The 17,959-nt window shown below is 36.9% G+C and overlaps 1 protein-coding gene across 1 annotated transcript in view; it reads right to left on the reverse strand.

The window, feature by feature from the left end:
- Positions 1-2,144: 2,144 nt before the first annotated feature.
- The window catches only part of opm (transmembrane emp24 domain-containing protein opossum), a 35,722-nt gene continuing 19,907 nt past the window's right edge, over positions 2,145-17,959 (reverse strand). Inside the window, exons 2-5 of the mRNA XM_071594408.1 lie at positions 13,366-13,469; positions 12,532-12,718; positions 5,779-5,946; positions 2,145-2,853 (exon numbers count right to left, since the gene is read on the reverse strand). Coding sequence (XP_071450509.1) covers positions 2,782-2,853; positions 5,779-5,946; positions 12,532-12,718; positions 13,366-13,469 — 531 coding nt within the window. The 3' untranslated portion in view covers positions 2,145-2,781. The remainder of the gene's footprint in view (positions 2,854-5,778; positions 5,947-12,531; positions 12,719-13,365; positions 13,470-17,959) is intronic.

Here is a 17,959-nt window from a genome sequence, read left to right on the forward strand (position 1 = left end):
CTACTTGAATTTAAGCACAAGTGGTCGGTTCAGGACGTGGAGCGGGATGACATGAGCACACGAATGACGGGCTCTCTATTGGGGATAGGTCCTCTATTAGGGGCTAATCACTTCCCAGAAGAAACAAAATCTTACTAGCAAGGTGTCAGGATGGATATGAGTAGCAGAGGATTAAGATCAGGGTTTACTGGTTTTGAAGACCTCAGCTAGATTGATGGGCCATTTATAAGTGGTGGAGGGACATTTTGGTAGCAGGTTAGCCATTATTTTGAGGTTGGTCATAAGTGAGGAACGGTGAATGTCCCTTTTTGTTTGCACTATCTTCATGCTCCTGACAATACTCGTATTCACTTTGATGAACACTTTTAGAAACATTAACTCACCACCACATAGTGCAACATTCTCGTGTCCTCTTGTGTGAGCTGCATCTCTGCCTCCAGTGCTTCAAGCCATTACCAACTTTTTGTTCCCATCTCTTATCTCACCACTGTTTTAATATATCTCCTCATCACAAATTCACCTAACTACCACTTCTGACTCAAATACCAGCTCATACTATAGCAAAGATACATCAACAACCCTATGTTGTCCTGGTTGTCTGATCAGAAAAGATTCATTCATACTACCTCAATACACTCCCTGCTGGATTCCCATAGTGCTGAATAGCACTACATTTATCTCTATTTATATTTCTATTAAAATTCCCCTTCTGAGAACTGACTCATTCCTTCACCCATATCTCCTTGCTTCAGCACACCAACATTCATTTCTTCTGACACCCCAGCCAAAATCAATTAACGAAGCTTAAAAATACATAGATTGATATGATACACCTTCATCAAGATCCTAACTCTCTGCACTCCCACACCTTCCACCCAATATCCAATTTTTTGCTCCTGGTAACTTCGCTGCATAATATTCCTTAGAGAACCACTCTCCAAGTCTTGCTTCTAACTAGGGCTTTCATAAGCAGAACTCTTAGCCAACACCCCCTGTACTTCTCAAAATCTAACCTGGCATTCCTTTTCAATCTTCCTCCCCCACCGCCTCCTCAGGTTTTCCTGAAAAATATCCTCCAAAACAAATGTTCCTTCTCTCATTCCCTCCAACCTACAAGACGATGCACAATAGCCAGAGGTCAATCTGATTTTAAACCTTTCTCCATATATATGAACTCAATGGGTAGGAAAAACTTGAGGCAGGAGTGAAAGTCATTCCAAAATTCATAAAATCAGTTAAAATTGCAGATGATCAAGCTTTGGTTTTTCGGTCAGCCAAGGGGTTGCAATCATTGCCAAGGGCATCAGAAAATCAGTAACAGGAAAGGGATGTTATGTTAACAAAACAAAGGTTATAATGTTCTTGAGATTGAGGAAAGTTAAGTTAAACTTTAAAACAGAGCAGCTAGAACAATTCACCAATCTTGGAAGTGTTCTGGATCAAAATGGTCAAAGTATTAAGGACATCTGAAGAACAATTGCATTTGGCAAAGAAGCTTTCACATGGAGAAGAGAATTGATGACAGGGACATTGAGTGAGGATGTTAAGAAAAGGCTTGTTAAAGCATAGTTGCAAGTGGAACGGAAACATGGTCATTGAAGCAGGATGATAGGCGTAGGTTGGAGGCTCTCAAAATGTGGGTGTGGAGAAGGATGAAGACAGCAAAGTGGACAGAGGAAAACAAGCGAGGAGGTGCTAGGTATGGAAGAAGAGGGGATTGTTGGGAGAAATCATAAGGAGGCAGGAAAAATGGATGCAAAGCATTTTGATCGACAGTGTGATGTTGAAGGCTGTGATAGAGGAGAGAATGTTAGGCAAGGCAGGAAAAATGGATGCAAAGCTTATTGATCAACAGTGTGATGTTGAAGACTGTGATAGAGGGGAGAATGCTAGGTGAGGCAGGAAAAATGGATGCAAAGCATATTGATTTAGTGTGATGTTGAAGACTGTGATAAAGGGGAGAATATTAGGCAAGCAAGAACGTGGCAGAAATAGGATAGGGATGTTGAATGGAATGAAGGGAAAGGAGAATGTTTGTGAAATTAAAGAACAGTTTACCGAGGAGTAGGGTATCAGTACTTCAGTACAAAGGAGTAGGGTAAAACCATAAATAATTAACAACTCACCTTGTTTATCACAGATTTATTTGGCTTACAATTATTAAATATTCAGCCGACTCATTGAAATGCAAACAGTTGCAGAGATCAACACAAATTTTAACTTAAGAAATTTAGGGAATAATGAACAGAAATTATTTTTATTATCAGACAATTATTTTTTAAATTATAAGAGAATAACATAATGGTAACACTGTGAGAGAAAATTTAGATACTCTTCACTTCAGTTTTCTTAAGAAGGTACAGATGGAAAACTTCAAAACATAAGAACTTATTTTAAATGCAATTTTCACCAGATGCAATTCACATAATGAATAAATTTAGGACACAATGATGACATTTTCAATCCATTTAGTGCCTGTGGTCAATGGATAGAAAATAAACTGCCATGCTTAAAACTAAGGTGATAATAAAAAGTGAAAAATTATTTCATATCAATGAAATTAATTATTTCAACAACAGTATGATTCAACATAATAAACACATTACTTATTTACCATTATAATCAATAAAGATTGTAACACTTCTAATGATGTTTTGTAAAAATGAAAATACATGGATGTATCCAAATGAAAAATTGCCCTTCTTTGGCCAAAAACATTTAGCTCACCAACAATGTACAAAAATATATCCTATGTGATGCCCTTTAAATTCTCAGTCACAATTAAGATATGTCTCGTCTGAATAATCGGTGGACATGTGATGTATTGTCAAACAAACTCTTCAGCATCACAACCTGTGAAGCAAAATTAATTATGAAATTATCAGTAGATAAATGAACATTTGAAATACTTAATTGACACAACAACTTTTCAGTCTAACTTATCATAATAAATCAAGAAACGTGGACACACATCCACTCAACCAGTTTCAATGAAAACTACAGCAAGATATAGTCATCAAACATATTCTTTATAACCATATATTATTTATAGCTATTATAATGCCAGAAAAAAGGGCAATATCAACATATTTAAAATTATCAGGAAATCAGAATGGGAGAGGATCATCACAAATTGAAACTACACATACCGTACAAAGAAATTAAAATTTTTCCTGTTGTCTACACCATGGCTTCACCTGTTAAAGAGTATGCTTAATATAGCCAAACAGCATTGTTGCATGTACTGTATGAAGGATTATAGGTCACCACGCTCCATAATAAACCAAGATATTTTAACTGATGAAGTCTACCTGTCGCCAAGTCAATTCTAAAGCAAAGATTACTTCTCTAGTCAAATAAACTCTGTATATACCTAATGTAAGGTAGGACTCCCACGCCCTTGGTCACCAAAAAGAAGTTAAATGGTAATATCATGATATATGTTGATGAACTTAATGGCTTTAAAATTTTCTCTATGCTAAATTCAATGTTTCCTGTTGAGGATATATGTAGTTGGTTTTTGGATCACAATCAAGGCACACTTAATGACCATGTGCGAAAAGTCTTCAGTACTATTTACATTCTTCCATTTTCTCCGCTCATCCATCTTTGTAATCATCTCATCCGTGATCCATGGTTTCCTAGTCCTTTTAGCGTTAACGGTTCCAATAGTGTCTTTTGCGGCTTTCGATGACCCTTTCTTGATCATCTCCCATTTCTCTTCGATAGTACGTAGCTCTTTACCATCCTCCATGATTTCCTCTACTGCCTGTTGGTACTCCTTCCTATTCAAACCATTTAATGCTTCTACATTCCATTTTCTAACCCACCGCCCCTGCCTTATCTTTTTGAAACGGACGCTACATTTCATAACCACTAAATTGTGGTCAGAGTCCGCATCCGCTCCCGGGAAACTGTGGGAATTTATCACACTGTTCCTAAACCTGTGTCTAACCAGGATATAATCTAGCTGATACCTTGCTGAGTCACCTTGCATTTTCCACATATACCTGCGTCTTTTGTGGTGTCTAAACCAAGTGTTGGTGATGACTAACCCTTATCTCCTGCAAAACTCAACCGCTTTCTCCCCACGGTCATTCCTCGTGCCTAAACCGGATTCCCCCACCTCATCACCATCTATTCCTTCGCCTACCGTCGCATTCCAATCCCCCATCACTATCAAATGTTTCCCAGCGGGAACACACACAATTATACCCTCTAACTGACCGTATATCCCAGCAACTTCTTCCTCCTTATGATTGCTTGGTGGCATGTATACCTGAACAATGACCAAGTTCATCGGTTCTGCTTTTATCTCTTCTAGTAATATTCTATTCGTTACTTGCTCTATGTTGACTACACTTCTTCTTATCTTTTTATTCAATATTATGGCAACTCCTCTTTGGCTCTTGTCCCCTCCACAGTACATTACTCCATAAATATTACTCCAGTAATCTCTGCTATCCTTCCATCTCATCTCGCATAGACCTAAAATATCTAAATTTCCTCTTTCAATCTCTTGCTTTATATTCCCTTATTTTCCTGTCCACAACATTGTCCTGACATTCCAAGTTCCTGTTCTAACTAATTCCGTCTTCTTCTTCTGCATATTCTGTTCTGCTGCTGTCTGTTTTATTTTGCAAGGTTTTCGTGGAAGTGTGTGACTGTGGAAGTCTTGCCTCTCCTGCTGCTGGACACGACATATGGCCGATTGGGCCGAGTCCTGTAGTTACCAGGACTGATATTCTCTATACTGTCCATTATAAGTCTTGGGAAAAATAATTGAGGTGGTTTCCCATTCCCTTCCTCAATAGTGTTTTTAATGTGACACCATCACTCAATGGCCGCCCCACTGGGGTCAGACGCCTTTGCAGCTGCCTCACTGAGAAACATACACTGTGTGGAATACCTTTTGTCTGTCTCCTAAACTTCAACCTATCTGGCATGGGTGACCCTACCAGGGGAAATTATCATTGCTCCCGCCAGCACAACTCTAGGGGCCATTGAAATGCACAAGTCCTTCTACCATGTCAAGATTTTAGTCAATGGGAGAGAAGAATCATTATTTACATTAAATAATGCATTAAATACTAAAATGGGTGGTTTTTCATTTAGGGAACCATGGTTTTGTATGGGCTCCTATAATATTGTGATTCAACATCACAGTAATGTGATGAACATTACATGGATACATACTACTTAGTTGATATTGTGTAGAAGTCTACCAGCGGGAGCTTTGGATGCTCAGAGGATATCTATCAAATATTAGTTTGATATTTGGGATATTCCTAGGATATTTGAAAGACATGTTCTAATATTATATTGATATTACATAGATGTCAACTGCTACTCAAGTAGTTAGTCATCAAACCACATAAAAGTCAACATACATGCAAGAGACCCACACAATTCTCTCCACTAATATATCTTTTACATTCATTACTTTTTGTAAGGGAATTGATTGGCTATAGAAAAAGTTACTGTTCTGTTAAGGTGCACTGTTGCAGTATTAGGAGTTTAAAATGAATATGAGGCGGATTTCCTATGGAGAAACAACCATCATACTAAGTTATTTCATTATTAAATAGCCACTGAAATGCTTCCCAGTTACAATGAAGTCTGATTTAAAAATTACTTTTCCTGGTTTATCATGAAATTATTTACCCAGTTATATGCTAATTTCCTTCATGAGTACTGATTATCATCACGTTATAGGTTAAGGGAATAGCAGGCTCAGAAAACATCTAATTAAACTAATGTTAATTCCTGAAATCTTACCTGCAGAAAACCAATGGCGATCATAATTATAATTTGAAAAAATGACCAAAGGTTGACCCTGGTGAAATTGCTCTCAGCAATATTCCTGTCTCTTGCTTCAAAAGCCCTTTGCTGATCTTGCAAGTGGCGTATTTTTGTGAGATGACCCCGAACTCGTTGCATGGTATCCTAGAGAGACAATGTTTAAATAACTGAATTTGTCTGTTTTAATTCTATACTACCAGTGAGGAATAACTATTTACAGATTGATTCCAAGAAACAGCCAGAAATACTGCAATATTTAAATTAGCAGAGTCACCTGCTAGTGCAAACTCACAAATGCAAGAATTTCACAGGGGAAAAAACCTGCTTTTTTCATTCAAAGGGCTTCAATCCCGTGTTCCTCCATTTATGGCCAAGCAGTTTATAGACCTTAGAAATTCACATAGTATAGATGGTAACTTAATTGCGATAAATCACTTGGCCACAAACAGATTGATACGAGTTCACATCCTGACCAAGATGAATGACTTAAAAGTATATATTTACAGAATATAATTATGTCTAAATAATTTGGTTTTAATTAATTCCTACCATAAAATTGAATTGGCTAATATAAAAAATTCACAACAAATTTTAAAGTTTACACAATTATTGCTTTATCCTGCAGCAGATTGTAATCCATATTCACAATTGTGTCATCACGACCCCACACTGAAATAATTGGATCCATTTTCATTACCATTTGCAAATGTAAAATCAATTGACAGGTAACTGTTACCACAAAGGATAACGAGGCATGGCTAGTGTTAAATTAAATGTAATGTGAAGGTATCATCAAATATATTGAAGCATACCTAATGCAAATGGGAAATTAAGGGTGGATAAGGATACAAATTTAATTGCTCACTGGTATTAAATATATGAGAAATGTCAACCAGAGTGCATTACTCAACATCAACAAATCTAAAATTTAAAAGAATGCACTCAACTTTAAAAAGGTTTAAAACTTTCAGGTTTGCATGCAGAGGGTATACATTCCTCAGTTATAATGAAAACAAAATTATATTTACATGAAAATTGTATTATTACTGCCAACACATTAAGGCACAAAGATGAACAAAATCATTATCTCTAACCATAAACACAGTAATCAACCCAAAGGTCGGTTTAGTAGGTAATGGTAGAGTTCACCCAATACTAAGCCCTATACGGTGTGTGAAATTCACACATCAGGGTCGGGAGACCAGTACCTTTCCCTGAGCCGGTTACGGTTGCCCAGGAAGATTTGGTGCCCGAAAAATCACAAAGCTTGGGTGGAGCTGCAGGTGCCCAGAGAGGCATGCCCAGGAATGGAACCCTGGCCCTCAGGTTATCAGTCTAACGCTCAACCCCTGGACTACCACGACCCATGTTATATCATTCATTCCTGGGAGAGTATTTATGAGAAGTAATCCTCATTGCTGACAATGACTTTGTTTGAATAGGGCCCAACCATTTGCAGCTCTTTTTTATCACGCATGTATACAATAATTTAACTCTGCTTTGTTCACTATTTTTCCTTGATGTGCAGGGTGCGTATTACTGCAGGAAATATGTTAAAATATATTTTGAGATACATAACAAACTTTTACAAATGATTTTGATGGATACACCAAACCTATGGAACACTATAGATAACAGAAACACAGCAATTCCACCGTTAATACTTATTGCCGACCATGGTTTCACCACTGTGTAGCATCAATAGGTGATGCCTTATGGTTCCTGGACCTGATAATTCCACACAGTGGTGAAACCATGGTCGGCAATAAATATTAGCTGTAGAATTGGTGTGACTATTATCTATACAATGGAGAAATTCCACTGAGCTCAGTGCATTATTAATAACTTTAATGGCGAAAACAGTGCCCCATGGAACATCCTTTCTCATGAGGAAATGTTTCATACAATTTGAATATTCTTCAATCTTGACATTTTTTGCTCCCAATATTGTTCCTACAATGCTTACTCTTGTTGGCTCTTCATTAAATAATCTTCAAGTACTTTGTGGCAAATTTTTCTAAGGAGCTACTCCATCTACTTGTATATTGTAACAAGTGCCTGACCTGATAGTTCTTAAGATGAACGACTTGAGCCTGCCCCTTCTACCTTATTGTAGAATCTAATTTTGGCAAAGATTCAGTGGGCAGAATGTGGCAATTAGGCATCCAAGACCTCTCGGTGGAGAGTCCAACGGATCAGTTTCATCAAAATTGACAAATTTTGTCATCTGAAATAGTGAATGCTAATCCTTTGTAATCGTTATATCACAATTGTTTGTAATTAAATAAATAAAAAATAAGACTGTAAAGAAGTTGGAAGGTTGTAGCAAGGGAGCAAGAATTATGAAACAATAGGGAATACAATATCTTACCCAAAACCCAGCCACATTCTTGCATACACAAATAAATTTTGCAGTAAGCATGCTCAACAACTTTAAAAATAAATAAGGTTTAAGGAAATATTGGATATGATACTTACCATATTTGTATCATAGTCCCCCATTCTGCCTAGTAAATGCTTTCTTTAAGGAGATAAATGCAGCACTATATGTGGTATGGCTACCAGATAAGGCTGAAAATTACCAAAATATTTTTCTGTTGAGAGATAGAGCTCTATGCTTAGGTTGGTTCTGATTTCACTCACTAGGAGGGTCCTCAATAAACAGAAGGAAATCATACAAAAGTTGAGTGATTAGAAGTACATTACAATGCATCACAGACATAGGTCTGCTTATCATAGAGTATCATACCAACTCTCTCAAAATTTATAGAAGTAACCTGAAGGTTGCTCATTTTCTGTTTTAGTACTTATTTATTGCCCAGTTTCAAGGGCAAAGGTTGTTATATAACTGAAATGGACTAGTAATATTTGGACCACACCTCTTCCGCTTTTGGGATGAAAAGAAGTGCTATCAAAACTTCAGACAGATCTGAATTCCAATCAACCAGCAATTTTGGAGTTTTCTACTGGGCATGAATTTTCTTGTCTTATATTTTACCTGGTGAGCATAGAGTATTTAAAAATACTGGTCTTATTGAAATTAATTGTTTTTAGATGGATTGTGACGGGAAACAAAACTTGTTCGTTTGACCCTTTGGATGGATCATGGATAACAATCTTCCAATTTGTTACATTCAATTGCAAAAGCAATACCTCCATCAGACCAAAATATAAGACCATAAATTCAGCTTCACCCATAGTCATTGTACATATGAATTTCCAATGTAAGAAACTAGCTCACAACTAGGCTAATATATTTGAGAATTTTAGTTTTGTTTCGTGATTATTGGCTGCTTCAGTGTCATCTTTTCAAGACTTTCATGAAAAAAATAATCTACCTAACCTGCTCCAAAGGTCACTTGAAAGTGAACACTGAAAACCTAACCAGGGAATTCATTAACTGCTAAAATTGTACACCTACTACATCTGTCAGTATAAACTTGAGTAATTTGAGTTTCCAGATGAGGTAACCAATTTTAATACTGTACAATACAACTTAAAGAATGTTCATCTATACATATGCAGCTGGGTATAGATTTTTTTCATTTTAGATACACCATTGCCAAATTTTTTTGAAAAATTTCTGATTTCAGTTTTGGTGATGCTGACAACCTTGAGATCAAAATGGGAGAATTTCAGTTTCAATCAAGCCATCTGTAGAGAAGTTTTCCAACTTCAATTGCATTTTGTCAAAACTTTGAATAAATAAGCACTTTTTCTGTAAATTTTTAACATCATTGGCTGTCTTTTGCTGAAATCTTATGATAAAATGATGAGAGGCCATATCAAGCAAAGAGCATATATCATAAAGAGCATATAATATATAAAGGGCCATATCATAAAGAGCATATCAAGCAAGCAAACGAGGGTCATCAGAAGAATCCTAAAATGGGATCATTTTTCAAGTAGAATTAACTACATTAAACTGTACCAAAGGCAACAATAATTTTAGTGCAGAGCAATAAAAACATAAATGCTCTATAAGATATATTTTAGTGACAAAATACTAATGCTTCTCTTGGAAGACATAGCTTACCGAAACTCAAGCAACTCCACTTTTTTTTTACGGGCAGTTAGTATGTACATACACATGGCCTTCGATCTCCGAGTGAATCACTTTTCTTTTTACAAAGATTGGCAGATCTTATTGCGTAAAAAATCCTTGTGCAGTCTGTGAATGACTGAAATAGCATTCAAAAATGAGTAACAAGGAGCCATGGCCACCTGAGAAAATAGTTTTTGCTGATTTTATGCTTAAAGAATATGCAGAAGGGGGCCAATAAGTATTGTTCAATGATTCAGCCATAATAGGATGACCACAGGTCTTAGGTTTCTCCTTGAGAAGGAGCATCAGCACTATTAGGGTAACAAGGTACCAAAGAGGCCCCAATAAAAATAAAGGCTAGTGTGTTCTCAGCTTATACCTTCCCCAAAAGAAATTTATTTGCTAAACAAGTTCAGAGAAACAAAATTTAAATGCTTTTTCTGTAGTAATAGTGGGCTGGTATTGATGCAGTAGTAGGCCAGCAAGTGTTTCATAGTGAGGCACTCAGCCTGATTAGCTGCATGAATATCCAAGTCCCATTAGAATACTAAAAGGATTACTATTTGTTATAGAAATAACAACAGATACCTTTGTATAAAAAATTATATGACAAGGCTTTTTACACACTCCGTGATAGAAGTCCAAAGGCTAATTTGTATCCTACGTGGTCTGCCCAAAAAATATGTGAACTGGTGCAATCTGGCGGCCATGACGCAGACTATAGATCTGCTCACTAGGGGTGCTAGTTGCCTGAGACCCCATGAGCCATCTATGCTTGGCGGATCGTCGAGCTGTGCGTATGGTGCCAGTTATGTTAATTACTGTTGTCCTTGTTTTCAATGTTCATTGAAATTGAAATTAAATCACGGAGCAAAAAATCAACATCAAGCTTTTTGGTGAAGTGCGGTAAAAATTATCAAGAAATTACTGAAATGTTGACAGCTGTTTACAATGATAATGCTCTGAAGAAAACATCTTTTTTCAAGTGGATTAAGTGTTTTAAAGATGACAAGATGCCACGGATGAGGCAAGGCCTGGATGACCTTTAACCACCTGTGTTGACGACAACATTGATCATGTGCGGTCCCTTGTCCTTACCGATCGTTGAAAAACTGTCAAAATGATAGCTGATGAACTGAATTTAGGAAAGTCAACAATGCACGCTGTTTTAACCAAAAATTTGGGTTTAAAAAAATGTGTGCAAAAATCATGCCCAAGTAGCATTGATTGTTCGCCAGTTTCTGGCAAAAAATTCAATCACCATCCTTGATCATCCTCCTTATTTGCCAAATCTAGCCTCCCGCGACTTTTTCCTATTCCTGAACTGGAAAAATGTAATGAGGGGACATCACTGGGAAGATGTGGACACAAAAAAGCAAGAAACTACGAGAAAACTAAAAAGCCTAACTGCCCAGGATGTCCAAGGGTACTTGAAATGGTGGAAAAGTAGATGGAATAAGTACATAACAACAAATGGAGTGTACTTTGAAGGGGAGAAAATTGATGTAGACTAAATTTTGCAAAATAAAGTTTTTATGGACTCAGTTCGCATTCAATGCAATAATTTCAGAGTCATAATAAATCATTCGCCATGACCGGGATCCCGGTCAAAGCGAATGATTTTTACCCTCTGAAATTATTGCATTGAAGTGCATATTAGCGGATGACTCCGTCAATAGTTACTGTTGCGGCATCTCCTGCAGTTTCTTTGGAATTTGACTCAGTTCGCATATTTATTAGACATGGAAGTACATAAATACTTCATTTCTTTATTAAAACATGGGCTATTACCATGCATATTATGAAGAGTATTTATGGTTATTTGAAACTAGTTTTCTCAAAATGTATTTAACTAATGTAGAAGAAGTTTAACCTACCATAATCGATACCTTTAACACATGTTACATTATTCAAATGCTAATTATTGCATAAAAAGCCAGAGTATTTTTTCAGATACAATATAATAATATGTAGGTTGCAGTAGTCCATGGTAGAGCGGTAGACAACTGACCGGAGGGCCTGGGTTCGATTCCTTGGCAAGCCTCTCTGGGCACCCTCAGCTCCACCCAAGGTATGTGATTTTTTGGGGACCAGATCTTCCTAGGAAACCATAACTGGCACAGGGAAAGGAACTGGCCCCCCTACCCTGATGTGTGAATTTCACACGCCGTCGGGCTTAGCACTGGGTGAACTCTACCATCACCTACCAAACCGACCTTCGGGTTGATTACTGTATCTATGGTTTTTTTTAAATAATAATATCCTAAAATATAAAACTTAAGAAAATTATTGATGTGACCTAACACCCTTATTTTAAGAACTGTTCTAAAAAATAATTTAACAACACAATTTTTTTTGGCATGTACTATTAAGAAAAAAGTTAACTTTGATGATATATAGCCTTTTATATAATTAAATTATTTGCCACAACTAAGCAGATTTTTTCTTTTTCAAACTAAATGTTTAGGTATATAACCATTGTTTTTTAACATAAAGTTTGGAATATCTAATGATATACACAGGTAATGATTTTTGCAAATACATATCTCTCATGAAATTTTTATATTCCCATTCAATTTATATTGAATACAGGAAAGTATGGCATTTATTCTTTGAGGTTGAATGACAAAAATAAATTAAATAATAATTAAAATTAAGAATAAGATGAAATAACTAGGACATACCTGCATTGACAAAATCTGGGCTTCATAAGCATCCTCAGAACTGGGTAGGTCGACACTTTGAAAATCAAAGTCCCAAGACTCGGCCTCACTGTCTACAATAATTTCAAAAAATACGGTCTTGCTGTTAAACCTGCTAAATGTGTTGTCCCAGCATAATTGGTGGTCGCCTTCTTCCTCCACAGTGTAACTGAAACAACATCAATTCACATGATGGATGAAGCGTACAATAAATAAATCCAATTTTCAAATTTATCTTCCTTGGTTTTCCATTGTAAAGATTGAGTTTTGCTGGGTTTCTTCAAGTATTTTAAGTTCTAAGAAAATCTCTTTGAGTTTGAATCATTGGAGATGCTGGCAGAACACAGAGCAGGGTTTTCTTCACAAAAGGGAAAACATTCAGAGGAAAATTTAAATAAAAATAGAAATTCATTCTATTTTTTTCAATCAAATGCCTAAAATCTAGCACAACAAGTATTGAAACCTCCCTTTGGTCCATTAACGTGTCCATTAATATCATCAGTAATTTTGACTAGAGCAATAGAAGTACTATGTTCATGGTGCAATCCAGATTGCGCTACATCAAGGATATGATTATTCTTTATAAAATGGTTATTTAGATCGTGGACAAGTTTTTTCAGGGTCTTGGATAAGATTGGAAGGAAGGAAAAAGGGCTAAATTCTAACTCCTCTTGAGAAGTGATAGTTATAGGGTCACTCAAGTTTCAGGGTAAAGATGGGTGCCTGCACATATATGTGATACTTGTATTAAGATAGAAAAATTATCACCTCACATATTAATTAAAATATAATTGCAAACTGGTCAAATATACTAACCGATGAGAGCTGTCCGGTTTCTTATTTTCTGCAACAATTATCCTATTACTTGGCGTATAAAGTTGGAAGCTTATATCTATTTCACCCTGTCCACCATCAATTACCTGAAAGAAAAAAGTTTTGGCATGCATTGCTTTAAAAAATATGGTTAAAATTTGTAAAAGACAAAATGCTGCAAAAGTTTTGGAACTGGTCTCCAAAAAGGTTGGTCACTCAGAACAAGTCTCATGATTATTAGCCTCTCACTGTCTCAAAATTCTAATGAAACAAATCTCATAGAAGTTTATTTAAGTTTTTGTCATTTTATTCCCCACTAGTCTCACTGACTTCTATTATTTTCTTCTTTACAGAAGAATACCTCTGCAACTAAATCAAAGAAAAATATACCCTCTTGATTACCCCTCATTCACTTTCATAGCCAAACATGGTAGTCATGATAAGATTTGTCAATTGTATAGATTTAAAAAAAATGCTTTCAGATGGGGAGGGGGAAAGGCAGTATTCAGCCCCTGTACTAATTCACACAGACGTGGCTTTCACTGGCCATGGCAGTGAGGAGAGAGCACTGGCCTACCCAAGGGCTCAATTCTAGGTGATGCCTCTGAACGCCCCCTGCTCTTCACCCTAGCTGTGTGATTTTCTAATTCCATCTCCCTGAGAAACCCAGGGGAATGAACTGTCGCACCTACCCTGTTAATGTATGATGTCCACACATCCTGGCTAAGGGAATATTATAGGTGAGCTCGACCCCCAGCAATCAAACCAACCTTTGGGTTGATTGCTGTGCCAGTGGACTCTGGATTATACTATTGCCCTGGGTCTCCCACAATTAGAAGTACACACCCTATGGGGGACATCTTTTAATTCATAGGCAGAGTTTAAGGTATACTGGGAACTTATCCAATAAATACCTCATACCTGTAAATTTTGTTTTTCAATAATATATTACAGTTCATTATGATTTACACTTTGAAAATACATGCACAAAATAATTCATGCAGGTAACAAATTATGTTCATAGAAAAAGACAGACACATGGGATATGGCTCTACAATTCACTAGGCATAATAAAAATTCTAATAATGCACATTATAAAACAAAGAGTATTTCTGAAAAACACATGCACAAGATTTTTCATGCTAACAAAATAAGAGCATGGAGAGTGTTTAGCAAAAGCATTCTTTAAATAATCTCTTGATGGCTAAGAAAAGGACCTGCTGCAAATCAATAGGCAAAGCAACAAATGCTCACATTTAGCAGTGCAGTAGAAATGGTAGTATCAGACAAAATATTTTATTTGAATTTTAATAATATTGCCACCATTTTAAAGGTGCCACTTATGTCATTACCACGTCATTACAATGGAATGGCCATGCCGTCGAAATTCCATATATGCATGTCCTATCTTCGTGTTTCTGTGTTTAAATGCTTTAACCAATATTTTTTATATATTTGTGCATTACCGAAGAGCGTTCTGTTTCGAAAATATCTATATACATGGGTCGTGGTAGTCCAGGGGGTAGAGCGTTGGACTACTGACCATAGGGTGCCGGGTTCAATTCCCAGGCAAGTCTCTGGGCACATGCAGCTTCACCCAAGCTATGTGATTTCTTGATTACCAGATCTTCCTGGGAAACTATAACCCGCACAGAGAAAGGAACTGGCCCCCCTACCCTGATGTGTGAATTTCACACACCGTCGGGCTTAGTACTGGGTGAACTCTACCATCAACTACCAAACCAACCTTCGGATTGATTACTGTGTTTCTGGTTTTTTATACATGTATATAATATAACTCCGACCATGGGTTGCAGTAGTTCAGGGGTAGAGCGGTGGACTACTGACCAGATGGCCTGGGTTTGATTCCCGGGCAAGCCTCTTTGAGCAACATCAGCTCAACACAGCCCAAGCTGTGATTTTTCAGGTACCAGATCTTCCTGGGAAATCATAACCAGCACAGGTAAAGGAACTGGCCCCCCAACCCTGATGTGTGAATTTCACATGCCGTATAGAGCTTAGCGCAGGGTAACCTCCACCATCACCTACCAAACCAACCTTTGGGTTGATTACTGTGTTTATGGTTTATACCTCTCACCCTCCACTTGAACTCAAAAAAATATAGCAGGCGTATACATATCCTTGCTCCTTGATTCCTGGAATGAGCTAGGGATCGATATCAGACACTTAACTTCCGCAATCTCCCGATATTTTCATTCCACTTCTGCTCCTAAACCTTCCATATCATTCCCACACAAAATTTCCCCTCCGAAACCGTCGCTCCCTTCCATCTCGAGTCATCTTCTTGAAACCTTCTCCTCAGTTCTTCCTTTCCCTAGAGGTAGGTTTGGCCACCGAAAATTCAGTGAATGGGTGAGTTTCATTTGCATGTGTTTCTCCGGTTTTTTGTTTTGCCAGTACTCTCTCGCTTTTATGTTAAAATTATTATTCTTATCTGTGAGACTTTCCATCAAGGTATACATATATATACCCTGTATATACAGGGTACGGCAATTAAATCTGGAAGAATGAAACTTTTGTTTAAAAGCAAATTCATATATATAAGCGCAAGTGCAACAGATATATATATATATATATATATATATATATATATATATATGCATATATGTATGCATTTATGTATGCATATACATATATATATGTTTAGATGCATTTTATACATTTATATGTATATACAGGGCACTGCACTTATACATATATCTTTTGCACTTATATATATATATATATATATATATATATATATATATATATATATATATATATATATATATATGAATGTGTGTGTGTGTATATATATATATACACATACACATATAACATATGTGAAAGTCTCACGGATGTGAATAATAATGTATATTTTGTTGGCAATAGCAAACAAAGACAAAAACACATAAAAGAAAAGATACACATGTTTTTGAAATTTTGGAGGTAAAAGCCACCTTTCTCAAGGAAGAGAAGGAAGGAACTGAGGAAAAGGTTATAACATAAGGGGCTTGAAGATGCTGGATGGAAGGGGAAGGTTGGGAAAGGTTTGCGAGGGGATGAGTGGGGAGGGGAATTTTTAGAAGTGTGGGAATAATATGGAAGATGTTCGGAGTGGAGGGGGGATGAAAATTGAAGATTGGGGTAATCAATGTCTAATAATAATACCTGGGTTATTCTAGGAATCCAGGAGCCTGCTCTATTGTTTTGAGTTGGGGGTCAGGGGGTGGAATAGATGCTATAATTCATACACTATAGCATTTATCAAACGGAGTGCTGTGTTCAGAGGTGTGTTTTGGAATTGGTGGCATCCCAATCCAGGAAGGATTCTTGCATAAGGCCCAGTGGTTATTGATTCTAACATATGGGAAGGCCCAGAAGTACCCCACCTAACCTAGAGATGTCGGTAGTTGTTTGAAAAATATCACTGTATTAGAAAGAATGCAATCTATAAAGCATATGTTTCAAGTTTGAAGTTACTAGATAGTTTAGTATTTGTTTGGCTGCCATCAATAGTGAACGTTTTCAGTGAATTTGTGAAAATGGAGAAAATTGGTCATCGTTATGTGATACGATACTTTCATTTGAAAGGCCTCAGCCCAACCAATATAAAAGCTGCACTGGATTCTACTCGGGGTGAGTCTCCTTCATTTACAACAGTAAAATATTGGGTAGTAGAGTTTAAATAAGGCCATACGAACTGTCGAGACGACCATCACATTGGCCGACCAAATGAGGTGACGAGTCCAGAAACAGAGAACGAAATTCACAAAGTGATACTGGATGATCGCCGACTGAAAAGGCACAAGCTAGCAGACATAGTAGGCATTTCAAAAAGTGCGGTTCATCACATATTAACAGAAAATTTGGACATGAGAATGCTGTGTGGAAGATGGGTGCCGCATTTGCTCACACTCGAGCAAAACCAGTGTTGTGAAGATGTTTCAATTGAGGGTTTAGCAAACTTTCAAAGCAGAAGTTTGTGCAGTTTCATAACCATGGATGAAACATGGGTCCATTACTTCACAACTGAGACAAAAGAACAATCAAAACAATCGATTCAAAAGGGAGAACCTGCTCCAAAGAAGGCGAAGAATCATCTGCAGGCAAGGCCATGGTGTCAGTTTCTTGGAAAGCGCATGGGATAATTTTCATTGACTATCTTGAAAAAGGAAAAACTATCAACGACGAGTTCTATAATGCAAACTTATTGTAATGTTTGAGCAAAGAAAACAAGCAAGTGTGGCCACATTTGGCTAAGAAAAAAGTGTTGTTTCATCAAGACAATGCATCAACTCACAAATCCATTATTGCAATGGCCAAAATTCATGAATTTAAGTTTGAATTGCTACCTCATGCACCCTATTTGCCAGATTTAGCCCCCTCGAATTATTTTCTGTCCGCAAACTTGAAAAAATGGCTTGGTGGTCAAAGATTTTCCTACCGTAAAGAAGTGATGTCATCAGTTAATGGCCATTTTGATAAAAAAGAAAGTTCTTATTATAAAAAGGGTATTGAACTTATTGAACATCACTGGGAAAAGTGTACAGAGCTGAAAGGAGATTATGTTGAAAAAAAAATACATTTTTTTTTC

This window comes from Hetaerina americana, unplaced genomic scaffold, assembly GCF_022747635.1.
Source record: "Hetaerina americana unplaced genomic scaffold, ioHetAmer1.1.p SCAF_60, whole genome shotgun sequence".
Taxonomy (NCBI): domain Eukaryota; kingdom Metazoa; phylum Arthropoda; class Insecta; order Odonata; family Calopterygidae; genus Hetaerina; species Hetaerina americana.